The 21617-nt window shown below is 41.8% G+C and overlaps 1 protein-coding gene across 1 annotated transcript; it reads left to right on the top strand.

Moving 5' to 3' along the window:
• Positions 1–11790: 11790 nt before the first annotated feature.
• LOC116817633 (cathepsin K-like) lies at positions 11791–21617 on the top strand. The gene is made up of 7 exons (XM_032767962.2): positions 11791–11919; positions 13174–13296; positions 13911–14069; positions 15378–15602; positions 17638–17803; positions 19934–20039; positions 21259–21617. Exons 1-7 carry the CDS (start codon positions 11791–11793, stop codon positions 21356–21358), a joined length of 1008 nt encoding a protein of 335 aa, XP_032623853.1. The 3' UTR covers positions 21359–21617.

Raw genomic sequence — 21617 nt, 5'->3', positions numbered from 1 at the left:
GTTTAGGCTCAGTCTGTTCAGCAGGGCAAGGTGTGGGATACTTAACGAGCAACAGAAATGCAAAGCCACCCTGATTACAGATAAAACAAACTCTCAGGCCCTTATGCTTCAAAATCTGATTCATGAGGGTGGATTCCTAAATCTAGGCAAAGCCCCAAGAGGGCTCCATATGGGCACAGGGGTCCACTTGAATTAATCAGGTTAGAAGGTCAGGGCTTTAGTTAATCAAAGAGAAGCTGGGAAAAATGTGGGATCCATCAGTGTGTTGTAGGGCAAGGTGGAAAAACGATCACCAGTGGGACAGGAGTGAGAAATCACATCTTTGTGAAAATGTAACCATTTGGGGAGCTTGTCCCCAGTTATTTCTTTACCTTTGTGGCTGGTTTTAGCAAAATATAATCTGTCAACTGCAAAAAAAACCAACCAACCCTACAAACCCACAAAGAACCCCATCAATGGATTAATTTGGAACAACTGAGCAACATCACCTCAGTGAAATTTCATAAGATTTGCAACAACCACCAAAGCATTTCTTGCCCTGGCTAAATTTGCTGTTTTACTTGGGTGGTTCGATGAGGCTGTCTTGTGTCACAGCTTCCCCTCGTTTGGGGGAGCACCAGGTGAGTGACTGATGGATCTTGGGCAGCCCCCGTTGCTAAGCAATGTCTGACTCTGTACTGTTTGTTACCTGAACTTTTAGGGCGAAATTCACCCTGTGCAGAGGGCCAGCACAAGGTCTAGACACCACTCTAGGGTGATCACATGCCCAGTTTTCGACTGGAAAGTCTGGTTGGAAATGGGACCAGACAGTGTCCAGTCAGATCTACTGACCATACAATCAAAGTCGGGTTACAGTGGGCGAGAGAGGAGGGGAGGCACCAGGTCATCACCTGCACCAGCCTCTACTCAGGTGGGGCCGCCTCCTACCTATGTTAGGTGGCTGCAGCTCCCAGCCCCAGCTCCACAGTTAAGTCCCTTCTGATCCAGGTGGTGGTGGATGTAAGGGTAAAAGCAGCGAGCGACAGGGAAACGGGGGAAGAGGAGTGGATGAGACCGGGCCTCAGGGGAATGGGTGGGGCAGGGGAGGTTCTGTCACTCCTGCTAGTGTCCGTTTTTTAAATATTACCAAGTTGGCAACCCTACTCACATCCCACCTAAGCCCTCAAAAAAGATGGGGTGCCCTAGCTCCCACTACCCCATGATGGGATCCCCTCCACCTCTCCATCTCACCAGTTCCCTCTCTCTTTTGCCTTCCAGAGTGGTGAGGGGGAGTGGTGGAAAGGGGGATGGAAGGCAGGAAGAAAGCAGAAGAAATAAATGGATGATGGAGTAGATGGAATGGGGAGGGGGGTCGAGCAAGGGGGAGGCCTGGGAGAGTAGGGGCTATGCTCACAGATTTTAAGCTTCTGTTCCATCAACCACTGAATGGTGAGGTGGGGAATTGCTATGCCCAAGTGCTGAGAGCAGGGGTCCTCCGGGGAGGAATGCCACCCCCTGGAAAGAAGCGCCACCAAGGTGGGTACAGTAGTCACCAGCATGTTGTTGCAGCAGGGATTCCTGATGGCCCTCTGGCCGAGGTGCTGAAGGGGCCCTCAGAGCTGCCATCTCATGGTTTTGCTGGCAGGTTGCTGGGATCTCTCTCTCTCACTCACACACACGCAGCCCTCTATAGGATGGCCCCAGTCACAGTATGAGCCTGGCTCCCGTTTGCACTATGGCCTCCTTGCATGGGGTAGAGCAGTGTACAGGGCCCTCAGTGCAAATGAGGATCAGTCTGTCACTTGGGGAAGGTTGAGCCCCGAATGGACACCAGCCCAGCTGATGACTGAGCTGGGAAGTGAGGGGGCTGGCAAACACCTGGCATATGGCAGCCCCTAGCCCTTCTAGTGTGTGCTGTGGCCACAGCACAGGGAGAATTGGGGGGAGAGAGACCAGGACCAGGAGCCTGAGAGGGATAATCCAGCTATGGCTGCATCAGCGTCCTTTCTGATCTGAGGGGCAAAGGGAGGATTCTGTGACTGTGCAGTCATTTGCACCAGTACAAAGTAGATGAAAAACTCTGCAGGAGCAATGTTCTGGTAGCACTTTCTGCCCACTTTGGTGTGTTGGAAATGGCCACACAAAGGGCAGACAATGGAGAATCAGGCCTACCACAGGTATTTTATTTTACTTCTTTCATTGCTGGTCTCTGAAGACTTCCACCTCGAAAGGCACCAGTCTAGAGCCCCAGGAACCCTGGAAGTTCATGTAAAAATCAGAAGATAATTAATGATGTTTTATTTCCTAAGACTAATTCTTGGTTCTTTCTCCTTCCATAGCCTGGGGTGCATATTTCAGTGACCAACAGTGTATATGCATAATGAGAACAAGAGAACCACTGCAGCATTGCCAGCCACAAATATAGATCTCTGTACTCCAAAATGGTCTCTTGAGAACTGGAAATGTGGCCTGTTAAAATACCAACAGCTGTGCAAGCCTTTAAACAGTTTGCGAGCCCTCGAGCAGCACTCGCTGGTCTATTTAAAGGGATTCTACCCTAACCCTACACAAGATGCCAACCTTGGGCATGTTTTTTAATCTAGTTGCTTTGTGTAAGAACGTGTATAGTCTCTAAGGGGAAAATCCCCTCAACGGATCTATCTGGTGGATCTGAGACAAGCCTTAGAAATTAGATCTTATTGCAGCAGGTCTCACCAAGGAAGAGAGTATTTTTAGTTCGCTCTCCACAAGCCTCCCCAGGATGTTGTGAGCCTTAATTGCTTTCTGTCTACACTGCTTTGAACATGGCGCTCATCAGCATTGTTGCTGTCTCAGATTGGGTTGGAACGAAGGCTGTGTCGGGTGTGAAACATAGGCGCTGACTTTTAATTTTCCCCAGGGGTGCTTCACACACGCTCTGCCCCAAAGCCCTGCCCCCATTCCGGCCTGGCCCTGAGGCCTCACCCTTGCTCCGCCTCTTCCCGCCCCCCAGCTCTGACCCCTCAAGGCCCCTGCATGCTCGCTGCTCTCCACCCTCCCCCAGCCACCACCAGTGCTGGCTCTAGGTTTTTTGCTGCCCCAAGCAAAAAAAATTTTGGCTGCCCCCATCCCAGCCCTGAGCTCCACCCCCGAACCCTCATTGGTGCCCCAGCCCTGGGTTCTCCCTCCCCCCAACCCTCACTCCCCTGCTGTCCAAGCCCTGGGCTCTCCCACCCCAACCCTGGGCTCTACCCCCCCACACACACACATCTGCACCCTCCTTCCACCCCAGCCCTGGGTCACTGGTAACTTGCTACCAGGGCGGGTCATTCAGCAGGAATTTTGGATGTGCACAGAAAACAGACAGGATTGGCTCCCGTATTGTTACAGAACTGCAGTAAAGTGGAACAATTTTCAGCTTGTGTGATTGGAGGATATCTGGATGCGTATTATAAGACTGTCCTCCATAAATGAGGTAAAGTTGAGGTATCTTTATTATTTTGTTCCACTCTTTGTTTCTATGGGGAATTTGCCAGTGCAATATCACTGTCTTCCTTTTAAACAAACAAACAAACAAAGGCAATGACTGTTGAAAATAGCAATTCCAGTCTTAAAAACCATTGGGAAGCATTTCTTGCTCAATTTTATCCTACTTTTTCTACAGCAAATTACAGTGGATCATTATATTTGATTTGGGAGAAATGAAGTAGCAGCTGCCCAAATTGAGCTTGAGCGTTCCTGAATTTTGAGGTGTTCAAATCTGGAAGGCAGGTGCTAGATTCTCTTTATGAATATTAGCTAAATCTGGAAAGGAAAAGTCAATTTCTGCTTACATGGCTCAGAAGCGGAAATCCTCCTGTGTATCTGGTACTGTAGGTAAAGCTGCCCAGGTCCAGTAGAGCCTCCCTTCCCTTACTTTTCATTTTAAATTCTAGTGGCTCCACATACCTCCCTTGCTAGACTTCAGATAGAGAGGGGCACTGTCCATTTAGTCCACCCAATTCGTTCTTTGGGGGCTGCAAGGTGAGGTCCCACCAGTACCCCTAATCCAGTCTGGGGTTCTCTTCTGAAGGGAATATCTGGGCCAAAGCCTTCTACTCCTTGGGCACACTTGCTCCCCATTCACAGAGCCACCCCATTCTAGCAGTGAGCTCTCCATTCACAGCAAGCTGCAGCATGAGGTTTCAGCTACCATACTCCCTCCCCCTCCCCTTCCTGTTGATAGCGGTCAAGGGAATGTTGGGAAATGTAGTTCTGTCCCTGCTCCAGAGCTGGCTCTATAGGCAGGGCCTAACCAAGGAACTACAGCTCCCAGGGCCCCCTGTTGGTTCTCAGCTCTCAGGCTGGATCCCTGCCTGCTGTCGCCCCTGCAAATGTGCTGCCCCAGGCACCTGCTTGCTTTGCTGGTGCCTAGAGCTGCCCCTGGCCACCAAACAGCCAATCGGAAGTGTCCTGGAGCAGCTCATGAGAGCGCCGCTTAACAGCTATGGCTGGTGGGTGCTGAGCACCCACTATTTTTTTTTCTACAGATGCTTGAGCCCCAAAGCACCTACAAAGTCGATGCCTATGATGAGAAAGACACCTCACTCCTTTGGTGCAGCTACATGGTGGCAAGGGCCTTGTCCATGGATCAACGTGTGTCTGCCCTGTCCATGTGTGTAGATTTTTTTTTTAACCCAAAGGCTGCAAAGCAAACACTAGCAACCTGGGCTATCCAGTGACTTGTGGACCCTCCACATGCACTGCAGTCAGCAAAAGCAGGCAGAGGGAGAATGAGAGAAGCAGACGAAATCAGATGAAACACATTTCCAAGCAGCCTGGATGAAAATTGTCTTTTCCAACGCTGTGATCCCCAGACACAACTGTCTATCGCTGCACTACAAGAAACTTCTTTCCTTTACCTAAGGCTGAGGACAACAGGAGTATAGAGCATGTGCTGGGCATACAGTGTCTGGATGTAGCAAGGGTAACCCGGGTGCTCTACCAAGCCAGGAATCCAGCTGGTGAAATTCCAAATGCAGAAGTTTCCTTTTCATTTCTTCAGTCCTTTACCATAAGAGCATGAGTTATTATTTCTCTGAACTCCCCAGCTTCCTTGGTCATTGTTTTGTGGTGAATAAGCAGGCACAAAAATGTAGGAAGCTGATATATAACCCTTTAGAGGCTGCAGCAGGCAAATATATTCATCCTTGCAAGCATTTCATTGCTGTGCAGTCTGTGTTCCAAGGGTTATTCATAATAGGAGCTATGCTGATTTATAGCAGCTGAAGATCTGGCCTGATTAGCCTTTGCACTGCTATAGAACCTTTCATCTGTGGATCTCAGGGTTCATCTACACAGGAAAAAAGAACCCAAACAAACCCATGGCGGTAAGTCTCAGAGCCCAGGTCAGCTGAGTCAGGCTTGCAGGGCTTTGTGCTGTGTGCATAAAAATAGCAGAGTAAACGTTTGGACTTGGGCGCTGAGCTGTGGATCTTCTTTATGCCTTTGAAATAATTATAATGGCTTTAACGTCAGTGAGAAAAAGGCCTGCTTGTACTGACTTTAGATAAATTGGTTACACTCCGTGCCTCAGTTTCACAGATTCATGGACTGTAGGACTGGAAGGGACCTCGAGAGGTCATCGAGTCCAGTCCCCTGCCCTCATGGCAGGACCAAATACTGTCTAGACCATCCCTGAGGGACATTTATCTAACCTACTCTTAAATATCTCTAGAGATGGAGATTCCACAACCTCCCTAGGCAATTTATTCCAGTGTTTAACCACCCTGACAGTTAGGAACTTTTTCCTAATGTCCAACCTAAATCTCCCTTGCTTCAGTTTAAGCCCATTGCTTCTTGTTCTATCCTTAGAGGCTAAGATGAACAAGTTTTCTCCCACCTCTTTATGACACCCTTTTAGATACCTGAAAACTGCTATCATGTCCCCTCTCAGTCTTCTCTTTTCCAAACTAAACAAACCCAATTCTTTCAGCCTTCCTTCATAGTTTCCTCATCTCTAAAATGATGACAATGCTATCAACTCAATTTTGTAAAGTGCGATACATATTACTACTATTGTACTGGGTATTATGACTTATTACTGAAGTTGGTAGGTAAGTGGCCTCTTGCCTACTAGGCCTTTTCTGAATAAAGTAATTGGGGAATACTAATAATTCCTAGCTCTCATTTATCGCTTTTCATCAGTAGATCTCAAAGCACTTTGCAAAGGTCAGTATCATTAACCCTATTTTATAGCTGGGGGAACTGAGGCACAGAACAGGGAAGTGACTTCTCCGGGCTCACCCAGCAGGCTACCGTCAGAGGTGGGAATAGAACCCAAAGATCCTAACGCCTACTTTGGCAGTCTATCTGCTACAGTACCAGGTGAGGTAACCCAAAGTCAGATAGTAGTGGGGCAATGACTGGAAATTAATAAGCAAAATGCAAGTTTGGGCAGAGCATTGTTTTGTTTTAATCGTTGCTAAATCTGAAGGAAACAATATGCTTAGAAATAACTTAAAGGGATGAGAACTGAAAATTTAATAATCATGCTCTTATCTAGTTAAATTTACTGTGGCCTAGACCAAAATTATATGGACTAATAGAACTTCTTTCCTCTTGTCTGACAATGAAACAACAATAGGGATGACAGGAATACATTTTTGGAAAGCTGGGGCCGATCTGAAAGTCATACGTGCTGAATTTTCATAATTATCCAATGGTTTGGCCCTATTTTTCATGGGTCCTTATGATGCCCTGTCATTCGCAGGCCGTTTGAGTCACTAGTGTCCTTTTGGCATCATGATGTGATGTTATGTCATGAGACAGCAGCCCACCCACTGGCTTGTGTGATTTCCATACAGGGTACCGAGGTGCCAAAATGCAACCCTCCATTGTGAAAGCGAAAATGCTGCAACGTTTGGTGAAATCACATGAAGGCATCATCACAATGGGATTAGTTTGTGCCAAAATGCAACTCTCCATTCCAACACAACACCCCCACCAACCCATCAGTGCAACTGGGGCATGAAAACGTTGCAACGTTCGGTGAAATCACACGAAGGCATCGCCACAATGGGATTAGTTTATCCTGCAGGACAGATAGGAAAATGTAGTAGCCCTAAATCAGCGATAAAGTCACTGGAGCAGGCAGACGTGGATAATAGTGTCTGCACCTTCACCTGCCTGTGCTAGCAGAGTCATGAGCAAGAGCTGAAGCAGTGCCGAAGAGTATGTCTACACTGTGATAAAAGACACACTGCACCGAGTCTCAGAGCCCGGGTTCCAGCCTGAGTCTGAATGTCTACACTGCAATTTTATAGCCCCGCAGCCCAAGCCCCATGAGCCTGAGTCAGACAACTCAGGCCAGCCATGGCCTCGCTGTGGGTCTTCTCTCAACTAAACAAACCCAGTTTTTCCAATCTTTCCTCATAGGCCATGTTTTCTAGATCTTTAATCATTTTTGTTGCTCGACTTTCTCCAATTTGCCCACATCTTTCCCAAAGTCTGGTGCCTAGAACTGAGCACAATCCTTCAGTTGAGGGTTCAGTGCTGAGTAGAATGGAAGAATTACTTTTTGTGCTTTTGCTTACAACACTGCTGCTAATACGTCCCAGAATGATGCTTGTTTTTTTTGCAAGAGTGTTACATTGTTGACTCATATTTAGTTTGTGATCCACGATAACGCCCAAATCCTTTTCTCCAGAACTCCTTCTTATGCAGTCATTTCCCATTTTTATTTGTGCAATTGATGATTCCTTCCTAAGTATAGCACTTTGCATTTGTCCTTTTTGAATTTCATCCTATTTAGTTCAAACCATTTCTTCTGTTTGTCAAGAGCATTTTCTTTTATGATCAGACAACAAAAGACTATGGGTCTAATTCTCAGTTTTGCTAAGCTCCTTTCGCACCACTTTGGCAGCTGAAAGAGGGTTCACTGTAGGTATAAATTACATTTGTACCCACTTTAAGGCACTTTAGGCTTCCAGAGCAATGTAAGTGAGCCTTAATGTAACCACGAAAAAGGGCCTAAAATCTCATTCAAGGTTGCGCTCTTCAGAGTAAGGGCAGGTCTATGCTAAAAACGCTGCATCAGTGCTCTGCTATAGTGCTTAAGTGAAGAGCTGGCTCCCGCTGGCATAGTTAATCCACCTTTGTAAGAGGCGGTAGCTATGTTGACTGGAGAAGCTCTCCCACTGACATAGTGCTGTCTGCTTGCGGAGGTTAAGCTTGTGTGACAAAGTTCCTCCTCTACCTTGGTGGGTCCTGCGCTTCTTGGCAGATTTGCTCACCTCAGTGATCTTCCCCACAGTCTGGGTCAACTCCTCCTGTGTCTGATCAGGAGCTGGGAGGTTTGGGGGGAACCCGGGCCCGCCCTCTACTCCGGGTTCCAGCCCAGGGCCCTGTGGATTGCAGCTGTCTATAGTACCTCCTGTAACAGCTGCATGACAGCTACAACTCCCTGGGCTACTTCCCCATGGCCTCCTCCAAACACCTTCTTTATCCTCACCACAGGATCTTCCTCCTGATGTCTGATAATGCTTGTCTCCTAAATCCTCCAGCAGTACACTCTCTCACTCTCAGCTCCTTGCCTTCTTGCTCCCAGCTCCTCACTCGCACTCCTTCTCCTCTGGCTCCTCCGTGCCTGACTGGAGTGAGCTCGTTTTTAAACCCAGGTGCCCTGATTAGCCTGCCCTGATTGGCTGCAGGTGTTCTAATTAAAGTAGCTATCTCCACTGCCTTCTAGAGAGGTCTTAATTGGCTCCAGGTGCCTTGATTAACTTGGAGCAACTGCCATTTGGTTACCATGGTCCTAGGGATTTGTTTAGCCTGGGGCTAACATACCTGTTCCTCAGTACTTTACTGTAGCCATCTGGCCTTGCCCCATCACAGTTGGTATAACTATGTTGCTCACAGGGATGGATTTTTCACACCCTGAGCAATGTAGTTATACCAGTGTAGATCTGTGGTGTACACCTGGCCTCAGGAAGTACAGGGTTACTTTTTGTGCCCATGCATAGCCTCCATTCAGACTTGCAGTGGAACATCATAACCTTGGTTGCAGGATTAAGGGCTTGAAGTGTGGTTGATAAGTCACAGTAAAAATGGCATTGTGCCTCTCCATGTTAACTACAGAGCAAATCTGATCAGTTTACAAAAAAACAGATTTTTTTTCCCTAGCTGCCACTGCACAGTGGACTTCGGATCTGAAATTCAAGCTGGGTACTTCTTGATTGCATCATCACCAGGAATAAAGAACTTGCTCACCAAACTCTGCCCTTACCCACACCTCTCCAACCTCATTGTCTTAAAATTATGCCCCAGCTACCCCAGTCTGACTCCGTGCCTCTAATGGAATTGCACAGATGTAACTTAGTTCCTGTGACTGGAACTTAGTTAACAGTTCTGTTGATACAAACCAAAACAGAATCTGGCTCACTTAGCTGTGTTTGATCTTTAGGAGCATAAAGCACTTTCATTTTGTCACTAAAATCAGCACATCTAACTCTGGATATTGACAGAAAGCAGATCCATTGACTCATGGTGCCCTCACACACTGGTAATTACTTGTAATTTTTTTCTGTATTCTCTTCTCTTTTTTTCTTTCCTTTTTTTTTTTTAAGTAGACCTTGGAGGAAGTAGCTTCTATGATCATCAGGCTCAAGATCTCTGACTCAGAAATGAATAACCTTAGTTCATTGATCTGAAGAAACTATTCAGTACCCAGCCTGGAAAAAAAGAGGAAAGGTTATGTAACCAAAGTAAAATACATGCTGTGAATGCAAAGTTGGAAATTAAAGCAGGTGGAAAATAAAAACTGAAATGGCCATGTTTACTGAGCTATGCAAATCTCCTACCCCCGTCCTTGCATCGTTAAGGATCATCTGCCCACTCCAGTAAAAAACTTGCAAATAGGAATCTATGAAATTATCATCTTATCTGCATTAATCACCTTAAAATATAGATTAGTTGATTTCATTTAAAAATGCCTCTTCACCAAGAATTCTTTTATTTAATGTGTTTTTCAGCAAATCTAGTGATAACGTAGTTGAAAAGTGTCAGATGCATAACTCGGAGGGTGAAGTTCTTGGTTTAGTGCAGAAAAACTGAAGTATAGAATTAGAGAGACAAAGTGGGTGAGGTAGTATCTTTTATTGGACCAACTTCTGTTGGTGAGAGAGACAAAGCAGTGGCACTGTAAGCATCTCTCACTGTGGCCCCAAGCAAAGTGCCACAATCCTGATGTGAGAGGTTGAGTTCAGTCCCGTAGGCAAATTATAGCTTTGGCTTCTTGAGGCTGCCAGGAAAGTTCCAAATTTTCACCAAGTTTTGTGATGTAGACACAGGTCCATTAGGAAATACATGGAGACCGCCAAACTCAATTCACATCGAACACTAAATAGCCATTGCAAAGTAATGATTTCGCCATGGGCTGAATTTGAACGGTCACTGAGAGTTGAAGGGCTTCATATCCCATTTCCATTAAGCAGTCAGTCCTCTTGGAAAGTTTGTTTTTAGGTTTATCTTTCAATGATATAGACTGAGAATATGTCCCATTCATATAACTGCATGTGTCAAGCTAGCCAAATGTTACAAAACCTTTTTATGGAAGCAAGTTATACCATCTGACTAGTGCTTTCACCTATGTTGTATGCAAAAGATGCAACAAGATATTTGCTTTCAGTTCCAGAGTTCTGCTTTTGTTGCCTTCTGCTTGAGTTTTGTGCCTGCTTAATCATTACAAAACAAGTCTTGAGCAAGAAATAGTTTATTCTCATGATAGAAAGCATATTTTTTTTTAAATGAAACCTCTGCACAGGGAATTTCTCCAGTTGACTGCTGGATCCCTGACTTTATAAAGCACCCAGGAACCTTTGCTACATCCAGACTTGGCAAGCCTCATCTGTGCTCTGTTGTCCTCAGCCTGTTCCTTAAGTTCAAAGAAGGAGTACTGTCTCAGGATCACAGCAATTTAATAGGTAAATTGCATGTATGCTACGTGTATTGACTTATGTTTCTTTCTCTGTTTTTCTCTATTTCTGCCCCCTCATACATTTAGTACAGTGAAGGGTGCAGGGTCAACAGTCCCAAAAACAGAAGTGACATCTCCTGTCCATAACAAAATAGACACAATGGCTCAGTGAGCTTCCTTCATATTGCCCTGTTAAATGGGACTCCACGCTATCCCAGAAGGAGCACATCATGGGATAAACAGGAGGTTAAATTTCTATGGCTTATTCTGTTCTTGGTCTCAACCAATAAAGGGGTCCAGTGGTGAGTATGATAGCTGCTCTTCTCTTTTAACGATCTAGGACTAAAAGTGGGAAATGATTGGAAAGCAGATTCATAAATTCTGGGCAAACTTCACTGCTTTTCATAGGGTAATATTATTTGTGACTATTTGGAGGAATATTTCAAATATTGATGAAAATATTTGTGTAGTGAGGCGGTGTGGCCTCCCTCCTGGTCAGTTGGGGCTGAGACACCAGAGAAGGCAGACGGACCCAGTTCACTCCTGGCCACCGACCTGCTGTTAAGCCCAGTGACGCCCTGCCTTCCAGGGAATTTACTACTGTCATGGACCTGCCAGGACTGCCGTGGGCCATCTAGTCAGAGAAGGCAGACAACACCCACTACTCCAGCTACACCCCGATGGGAGGAAGTGGACAGCCAACCTTAGTCTGGCTACAGCTCTACCTGAGGCACAGTCAGCGTGTTGTGGTTGGGATCCCCACACCTGCTGTGTGCCTGTGCCATTCCTTTGAGCTCTTCAAAGATCCTGGACTGTGATGGGAAGGAATTAATACATTGTGTTATATAACATCCCTTTTACACCTTTTGCAGTTTAAGATGCTGACACTGGGCAGTGTTTTACTGCTTATGGTAGCAGCATCTGTTGCCAACATAGGCAAGGATCCTACCCTTGATTCAGACTGGGAACGCTGGAAGGCAATCTACCAAAAGCAGTACAGCAGTGAGGTAATTATCTTTGCATTCTAAATATTTATTTTTATGGTGTATTGCACTAAATATTCATAGGCAGAACCATACCCACTACTACCTGGTTGATTCTTTTTACTGGTTAATAATTTAGTGGCCAAGACAAACAGGAGAACTGAATAGAGTTCTGGAGACTGAAATGTTCAACATCATGGTATATCTGGATTAAATATTATCATGAGCAGCTCCACAACTATTTATTAGTGATATCTGAACTGTGGTAGATCACTTACACTTCCAGCTGAAGGTTGCTTCAATGTGCCTACAAAGTGCAGCTCAAGAGTTTGTGTTTCTAATAAGCTAATTTACATTCTTGGACTATACCACAAGTGGAGAGAAACATTCTTAATATTTTTCATCCAAAGCTATTATGGTTTGATCTGGGGATTTCCTCAAATTCCTGAAAGGAAAAGAATAACTTTGCTCACTCTCAATCTGGTGTATATCTCTGACCCATGGAAATTACGAGAAAGAAGCAGAGTGCTCCTCAATATTTAAAAATTGTAATTACATTGTCCATTCTCGATAATTTAATGAGAACTGGTTGAAAAACCCATGTTTTGCCTCATGAAAATTTTTCATTAAAAATTATTCATTTGAAATTTTTCAATTTGTCACCTGAAAATTTTGAAACAAAAAATGTTCATTGTTTCAGATTCATTCTGAGATATTTGTTGTGGTTTTAAAAAACTAAAAATTAGTTAAATTTTTTAAACGTCTGATTTTAGTTTTTTCCCTTTTCTCTCACTGGTTTTTTGTTTTTGTTTTATAATGAAAGACATCTTTTTTCTTTCCACTTTTTACTCTTTCATTTTTTCCTTTCTCTACTCTGTAACTTGGCAAAACTTCTCCAACTTTGGAAAAGCTAGAGTGGCATATTTCATTTTTCCTTTGCCATTATGTATCTCTTGCAAAATGGAAGATGTTTAAAAAGTTGGAGTAGAAAAGGGAAAAAGAAAAAAAAATGAAAATTTGGGAGTCCTCTTCCCCCAAAACTATATATTATTCATCTTATTATGGCAATAAGGGAAAAAAGAAGAAAAGAAAGTGAAAATTTTAGAAGAAAAACAAAATTAAATTTCAATTTAAAATGAAACAAAAAATGTAGTTTCATTGGGAAATTTCCCATTGGAAAACTATCACAAAAACAACCTTATCCTGCCAAAAAATATATAATTTTTATTAACCCAATTTTTGTGGCCAAAAATGTTCTCATTTCTTTCATTATTTCAGGAGGAAGAGCTTTCCAGGCGCTTGATCTGGGAAAAAACCTTGAAAATCATTACAGTTCATAACTTGGAAGAGTCAATGGGAAAGCATTCATACACAATGGCTATGAATGGCTTTGCAGACATGGTAAATTTCCTCATGCTACTTTGTTTTAAAATTATATATATAGTGACAGTTTAATCTAGGCATTATGGTTTTAAGCTCCTTTTTTAAAAGAAGTAATAATAATTGTAAAAAGATTTTCCCTCACCTTGGTCAGGATTGCTAGTGTAATTAATTACACTAACTAGTTATCTGTATTCCAATTACTTTTAAAAGTAAATGATCAAAAGTAATATGATCCTGAGGAGGTGCATGGGAGCAGAGGGTAGTTAACATAGTTCAAGGCTAGGACACTGGATTGGGAATCAAGAGATCTAGATTCTGTTAACAATCCTGCCACTGAATAGCGGTGCAGCCTTAGACATCTGTAAAATGAGGATAATACTTACATTCATTTGCACTCTGCTTTGAGATCCTCAAGTAAAAGGAGCAGAGAATTATTAAAGGAGTGGGCTTTGGATCAAGCCCCATTGAATAAGAAGGTGCCATTTTACACAGCCACTTTTTATAGTAAATCTACAGTTTAAATCTTAGACATTTTCTGCCATGTATTTGCCAACTGCTACAAAGTTAACAGCAGTATGACCAGTTACTGATTTAATATACTCTATTTCTTTTTTTAATTTTTATTTTAACAGACATCTGAGGAAGTAACGGCTACAATGACAGGGCTCAGGGTATCCAACTCAGAAATGGATAACCTCACAGCTGATTGGCCTCAAGAAAGTATTCAGGATCAGGCCCCAGACTGCATAGATTGGAGGAAGAGCGGTTATGTCACCAATGTAAAGAACCAGGTGCGAACTCAGAGGTGGAAATTACAGTAGGTGGAGAATGAATACTGCAAGCCACATACTTGCAGAATAGTGCAAACCTCCCATCCCCTTCTTCACATTGCTGAGGAAGAACTGCATGGTCACACCAATACAATGTTTGTAAATGACATTCTATGAAAATATCTATATATCTGCATTATCCATGTCAACATGTAATTTATTTTATGCAAAAAATATGCCTCTTCCTTTGATGTTGTTCATTCAATTTAATTTATTTTTTAAACAACTTTAGCATTAATATAGGTGAAAAATGTCATTAATAAAAGCAGAGAATTAAATTCTTTGCTCTTATACAGAGAAGGCAGAGTACAGCATAGGCAATGGCAATGCAAGCTTCTCCCCCACTGACCGCCTACCAACATGCATCAGCCCTGATCTGAAAGGAGAGGGGATGGTTGATCTTAGTATCAAACATGGAAGTGTTTTTTGTGACGTGGATACCTATCAGCTAGGAACTGGACCAAGGACACTAAACTCAATGGCACTGATTTGCACTACACCTGAGCAGTGCCTGAATGTAATGAAGAGTGGTGGCTGCAGAGAGATAGTTGTGCTACTTTGAATCAGGACTGCCGGATCCTACTCTAATTTATGTTGCTGTGTAAATGATGGCACTGAAGGAATAGACCCTTTATGCTAGTATAGGATCATCAGCCATACTGGAGTTCAGCTCCACTACGCTGCCTCTTGCCGCCTTTCATGGGGTTGGGAAGGCAGCTATACCACCTCCACCAGCTCTGCATCAGCAGACGTTCCTCCTACACAAGGAGAATTCTTTGCTGAAAATCTCTGGCTGGTTTAAAGCCACTTTGTGCTGCAGAAGAACCCGGGGAATCTGGCCCAATTCACATAAGACACTCAATAGCCATTGCACAGATTTTAACTGTTATTGGATTTTAACTGTCACCTGAAAGACTGCATAACCCATTTTCAATTAAGACTTATTGTTCCACTACTTAATGTATCCAATTCATACAGCTTCATGGGTTGGGTTAGCAAAAATTGTTATCAAACTCATTTTATGGAAGCTATATGTCTCCAAGAATTGCAGGTAGACTAGCTATATTTACTTGTCGGATAGTTAAAGATACCTGTCTCACAACTGCATTGTGTCCCTCACTCTTCTCTCACTTATGCTGCTGGAAGTCAGGAATAATGCCAGTGGCTTTACACCAGTGTTGCTATCTTAAATGTATAATTAAGCTATTAATGACTCCTGCCATAACATCTCTCCTTTCTGTTGTTGTTGAACCTTGCAATGTGCCACAGGGATCTTGTGGTTCTTGCTGGGCTTTCAGTGCTGTGGGGGCCTTGGAAGGACAACTGAAGAAGAAAACAGGGCGTTTGGTGTCACTTAGTCCCCAGAACCTAGTAGACTGCTCTTGGAAATATGGCAACCATGGTTGCCATGGAGGCTTTATGACTGGAGCTTTCAGATATGTTATAAACAACCGCGGCATTGACTCAGAAACGTCGTACCCATATGAAGGTCGGGTGAGTATCACCTGGTCCAGAGGTGTTTCTTTGGGGAGGAAAAACATTGGAAAAGTCTATATTTTACCATAAAGTGTTTTATCTAAAAGACAAATCAGGGGGAGGACTCAAACCTCTACTTTATACTATGGTTATATTAACATTTTAATAGATTTTGGGTTTTTTTCTTCTTGATTGCTGCATATTTTAACTCAAATCCTATATATTTATGAAAACCTTCCAAATGGGACCCAAGTGTAATCCTAATACCATATTGTCTTCCCGAGTCTGCAGAGTGCTTGAAAGAACAGCTCTCAGAGAAGTGTGAACCACTCTATTCATAATTATAGCAATTTAAATAAATATTAACTATTTCACTGTTGATTATTTTAGCAAACATATGTAGCTAATATGCTTTTCTGACAATCTTCAACTGCCTCCCACAACTTTTGGAGTGTCCAAAGACCCAAGATGTTCACTAGCCAGCTGCCAACACCTCCAGCTTCCTATTGACAACTTCTGCTGTGCAGTTATGTGTTCTTAATTAAAAAAAAACAAACACTGTTGCACACTGAAAACTGAAAATGCAGTGGGGGAGCCAAATAAACTGAACCTCATTTTCCACTGCTTTGCACCTTGTGTAGTCATTTGCAACTGTTCAAAGTCAGTGTAAACTCGGTGTACAATGATGGCTTTTGATCTGGTAGAATTTTATGCCAACTTAATACTGACTTTGCACAGTATAGATGACTACAGAAGACAGGCATGATACTGCTCTGTGTTGCCCTGGTGTAAATAAACAGTAAATTCACCAAAGTCAGGAGAGTTACTCTTGTTTAAAAGTTGTGTGAGAGCCTAAACAAGCTTGGTGCAAAGCACTGGAAAATCAGTAAGACTGAATTTAGTATTTAAAAAACCACCAGGGATATTGTACTATTGTATAGTATATTTTCATATTTAAAGGAGCACCATCTACTTGAATTCTATTCAATTTAATATGATAAGATCAGACAAGCTAGTTGCATGAGGCCACCTCCAATTTTTGTGGTTTTGCAACCATTTTCCTATTTTTTAAAAATGCTTTTCTCAGTCTTGTTGCTCTGTGAAAGATTCACACAAACAACAGGAGTAACTGACTATACAGGGGAAACTGTGAAACAGATTATACATAAAGAGCTGACAAATGTGCAAAGCAAACAAACTGCAAAATAGAGAAAAATCTTTTTTCCTGCAATCTTTTTCAATTATAGTAATTTTAGGTGTTACCTTCTGTAACAATAGGTTTAAAACAATTCAGACAGAAGAGTGATTGTTTTGAAGTTGACATTGTTCATTTAATTAATTGAATTAAACCCCACATTTTGACTTTTACCTGTATTTGTGGCAACATTTTCAGTGTAAGAATCACAGAAAGTAGGAAACCATGCCACTGAATCAGAATTTATACCCATCTTGCTGTACATGGGGCCGTGAAAATAATGGTGCCATTTCATATATCAGCATACCACAGAGTCAGATAATACTGTAATATATTGGCTAATACATATAAGGTATACTATACTGGCATTTATTGGATGGAATGTATCACACTAGTACATGTGTGTACAGTGAACAAGTTGTTTGCAGTGTTGTTTGTAGCTTTGTTGGTCCCACAATAAATTGTTAATTGCCCACTTCATCTTCATGTGTTAATTCCCTATCCTTAACAGTCTTTTTCACTGTGTATTTAGCTGTGACACTCTAATTACCTTTCCCAGACCTGGAGAAGAGCTCTGTGAGGCTCAAAAGTTTGTTTCTTTCACTAACAGAAGTTGGTCCAATAAAGGATATTATTACCTGACTCACCTTGTACAGTGAAAGAGTAAGTTCTATTTTCTGGGAAGAGCTAAGTTACTGGAAAGGAACTAAAACACATAAACAGACCTGAATAAACCAGTATGTTATATACCTGTGGACTGTTACAGGATTCTGTTAATTAAGATGATGATAAAACTTAGCACTAATCTACTGGCCATACTTATTGTGCCCTTATATCTCTGTCTGCCATCTTCTACAGGACAATAATTGCCGTTATAAAACTTCTGGACGGGCTGCCACCTCTGTCAGCTATAAAAAAATACCTGAAGGAAGTGAAACTTATCTTGAAAGAGCAGTGGCTTCAGTGGGACCAATATCTATTGGTATAGATGCAAGTTTGAGATCCTTCCAGCATTACCATAGTGGTAAGCAGTTTTCTCTTTCCCTGTATCTTCTGAGACCTAAATAGTTCTTAACAAAATTAGAGACAAAGGCCCTGAATCAACAAAGCACAAACCTGACTTCAAGCCTGTGAGTAGCTCCACTGAAATCAACAGAACTACTTGTCACAATTCAGGGCAACTGCACCTATATTTTTCCTCAATAGTACAACAAGGGCACCGTTCTCAGGCTTCCAGCTCCCTAGCCATTGCCTCTCTTGAGTGCAGACATGTTTCTCTCTCTTCTTACTGGATTATTTCCAAGATGCACAGTTCCCTGCCTTCACTTTATTATTCCCAGAAGAAATAGGCTCCCCAATCACACCTGCTTGCTTTCTCTTCAGAGACTGATAACAGAGTGATTGTCAAAAAGTTATACGTACCACACAGTTCTTCCTATTTTATTCTTTCAATAAAAAGCATTACAAGAAAACATATAAAAACAATAAAAGAACCTATATGTATATTAATAAGCTCACCAGAATTCATCCCAACAACCCTAACATAGATTCTGGCAGAAGCTGTCATTCAGATTCTGACCTAAGGGGATTCCTTCTGGTTACAAGTTCATCACAGCATCAGCTCAGAATAAGCACGCTCACAATATTTGGTCCACTTTTTATAAGGTGCAGCGTCCTTCATCTGGAGTTTCCAAGAGTAGGTAACTGGTCTCAGCCCAGGGTGTAGCTTCAATAGGCAAGCTCAGGAGGGGATAATTTGTATTTCCCTCCTCTCAAGTACTGTCTAGGAAATTCACTTTACAAGTAATGTTCCAAAAAGCATTTTGAAGTTCCATACAATCCCACAAGAGTGCATACATCTGTGGAGTTCATTGTATTAAAAAGGCAAAGATGTTAAACATAATTCAGTAAGGTTTAACTTAATTTGATAAAGTTTGTACATGTCAGTCTGTCACACTGCTCACATGCCTAAAGTAAAGTACATTCTAGTAAATGGTTTGCTGATTCAGGGTCGAAGAGCAGCCCTGGAAAATGTAAGGGATGAGTTGATTACATTCTGTAAATATCTATATGGGAAACAAACATTTAATAATGGGCTATTCAAACTAGCAGAAAAAGGTATAACAAGATCCAATGACTAGAAGATGAAGCTAGACAGATTCAGACTGGAAAGAAGACATGCATTTTTAACCATTGGAACAACTTACCAAGGGTCATGTGGATTCTCCATCATGGACCATTTTTAAATCAAGATTGGATTTTTTTTTTAAAAAAGATATGCCCTAGGAATTATTCTTAGGAAGTTCTACAGCCTATGTTATACAAGAAGTCAGACTAGATGATCACAATGGTTCCTTCTGGCATTGGAATCTATGACTCTATTATTGGGGGATAGAGAAAGATCATATTTAGAAATAATTCTTCTAATATACTAGGGGCTCTCTGACTTTAGGAAAAGATGGAAGGAAACCAATCGTCTTGCTGTGTGTGCTCCAAAAGTGAGAGAAGCTTGGGAACTTAAAAAAATGTATCTTAACATCTGGTCCTGCAAAACTGATTTAGAAGTAGATCCATCAATTTCACATAAGAAAGGGTTACAGGGTCAGATTCCCAAATTGTTTTTGATTAGAGTAAGCAATGAGGCTATCTCCATTTACAGCGCTGGCAAAACAGTATATCCTGTACCTGAGAGGTTCAGGTTTCCAAAACAACAACTCATTGACCTATCTGTTTTAGGAAAACGGTTTCAAAATCAAATGCAGATTTGCCAATTGTATCTTTATTCTGTGTTATATCATTTTTATATCACTCTCTCTTTTAAATGATTTAGAAACCTTAAGTGGTATATATAGTTAACCTATGCAACCATAGGTTTTTTTTGTATTGTCACCCTTGTCCTCCCTCCCCACTTCTGTCATACAGTTATATACTCACTCATTAGCTCTTGTCTTAAATTAGGCCACAGTCCTGCAATGAGCTGCTCATAGGCATACCTTTGTATTTGTGTGGAACTCATTGCAGAATTGGGGCTTTAGACTGTAACCTCTTTGGGATAGAGACTTTTGTCTTAATACAATGTCTATCACAGGAGCACAGTGCTCCTGACTGGGGCTTCTGGGCACTGCTGTTTCATAAATAAATAAAACATTTTCAGGTGTGTACTATGACTCAGAATGCAGTTCTTCACATATAAACCATGCCGTTCTTGTTGTGGGATATTGTGTGGACAAAGGTGTGCCATATTGGCTTGTCAAAAACAGGTAAGGATGAGTTTTCTTTAATTACCTTTCCTAAAAATTCTTTAAAATATAATTTAATCATAAAGAACTGGTTTAATACTTTACAAGGACAGCATCAAAATAAATATATTTTAAAAGTCTTTAACTGTTCTGTTAACCATATCTCTGATTATTAAAAATGAAAGAATATTTTAAAATTCTAATTTACTTTTCACTATTAATTCTGTTTAGGTTTTGCACATGACAGGCAGCTAGACACAAACTAGTTTAGTTAATTTAATTTTCTTTTTCTAGCCAATTTTGCTTTCTGATTCTCATAGTCCTGCGCAAGGTTAAAGACTTTGAGTTTCAAAAACAGAGAGGAATAGTTCATTCCAAAAGACAAGTGTACACATTCATTTGAACCTGCAATTTCACTGAGCTTCTTTCAATTACAAAAACATGTATTCATATGATTTACTATAGACCTAGATTTTGGCCCTGAACTTTGACATTGTGTTTGTAAATGATTTCCAATGTGTAATAATTTGATATCTAATTGGACTAGTGACCTGCAAAGAGGAAATAAATACATTGTGTGTATCTGAAGTAAAATATGAGATTAATTCTCCAAAATTCTCAAATGCAAAACAAACAGATGATAAATATGAAACTCATGGGCATGCCCAGTACTCTCTTTTCAAGAAGTTTGTGGAAGTCTTTTCCCCATTTTTAGCCTTTCTTTGATTGTGGATGTGAGCTTATTACAATTACCCAACTATTGAGCTTTAACAAAGTATCTGTGTTCTGACAAAGATAACAATTGTGTGTTTATTGATACATCCCTGTCTGCAAAGTGGAATTCTGGGTATGGTTATTTGTATTTCTTATTATTTATAATGCACTTCCAGTGTCCAGTGGTTTCAGAGAAGTGCTGCATTCTGAGCTCTAGGAGCACACTTCTTTAAAAAATTTTTTGTTAAGGCTTATGCTTAATTTAAAATCTTGTTTTTCATGGAGACCTATCCTTTTATAAAACATTCAGACTCTGAGCTGTAAAAGTGCTCTGCATCTCTACCTCCCATTTAGCCACAACTGAAAAGGAACTGTAACAATTAAATTTTGTCTCAGGAACATCAGTAACAAGTTTTGCCCTGCTAAGATTTTCATACTATAAAAAGTCGATAGCACCCCAGGGAACCTGCATTAAGATTTAACATTATATATAAAAACAAATATATTGTTTGTTTCTCTTCTGCAGCTGGGGAACCAGATGGGGTGATCACGGTTATATCCGGATGGCAAAAAACAGAGGCAACCTTTGCGGAATAGCTTCATTTGCCAGCTACCCACTGATGTGAAAAACAGACTAATCCTGGTTGGCAGGAATGAAGAGTCAAACATGCTTTAAAATTAATTTCTGAGTTCCCCAAAAAACTGTAGTCTTCAATAAGTCCTGTCTTGAATCATACAAATTTGATGGACCCCAAAGGATCTGTTAAATGCGAGAACAAAAAAACTACTGTAAGAATCACTGCTTACTATAAAACTTCATGAGTGCTAGCCTTCTTGGCATATTGCTTCCATGTTCCCTAACCAGCCTGGAGCAGCGTAAAGAAA

Source organism: Chelonoidis abingdonii, chromosome 11, assembly GCF_003597395.2.
Source record: "Chelonoidis abingdonii isolate Lonesome George chromosome 11, CheloAbing_2.0, whole genome shotgun sequence".
NCBI lineage: Eukaryota > Metazoa > Chordata > Testudines > Testudinidae > Chelonoidis > Chelonoidis abingdonii.
Note: the sequence above shows the minus strand (reverse complement) of the source record. Positions and strands in the feature narration are given on the sequence as shown.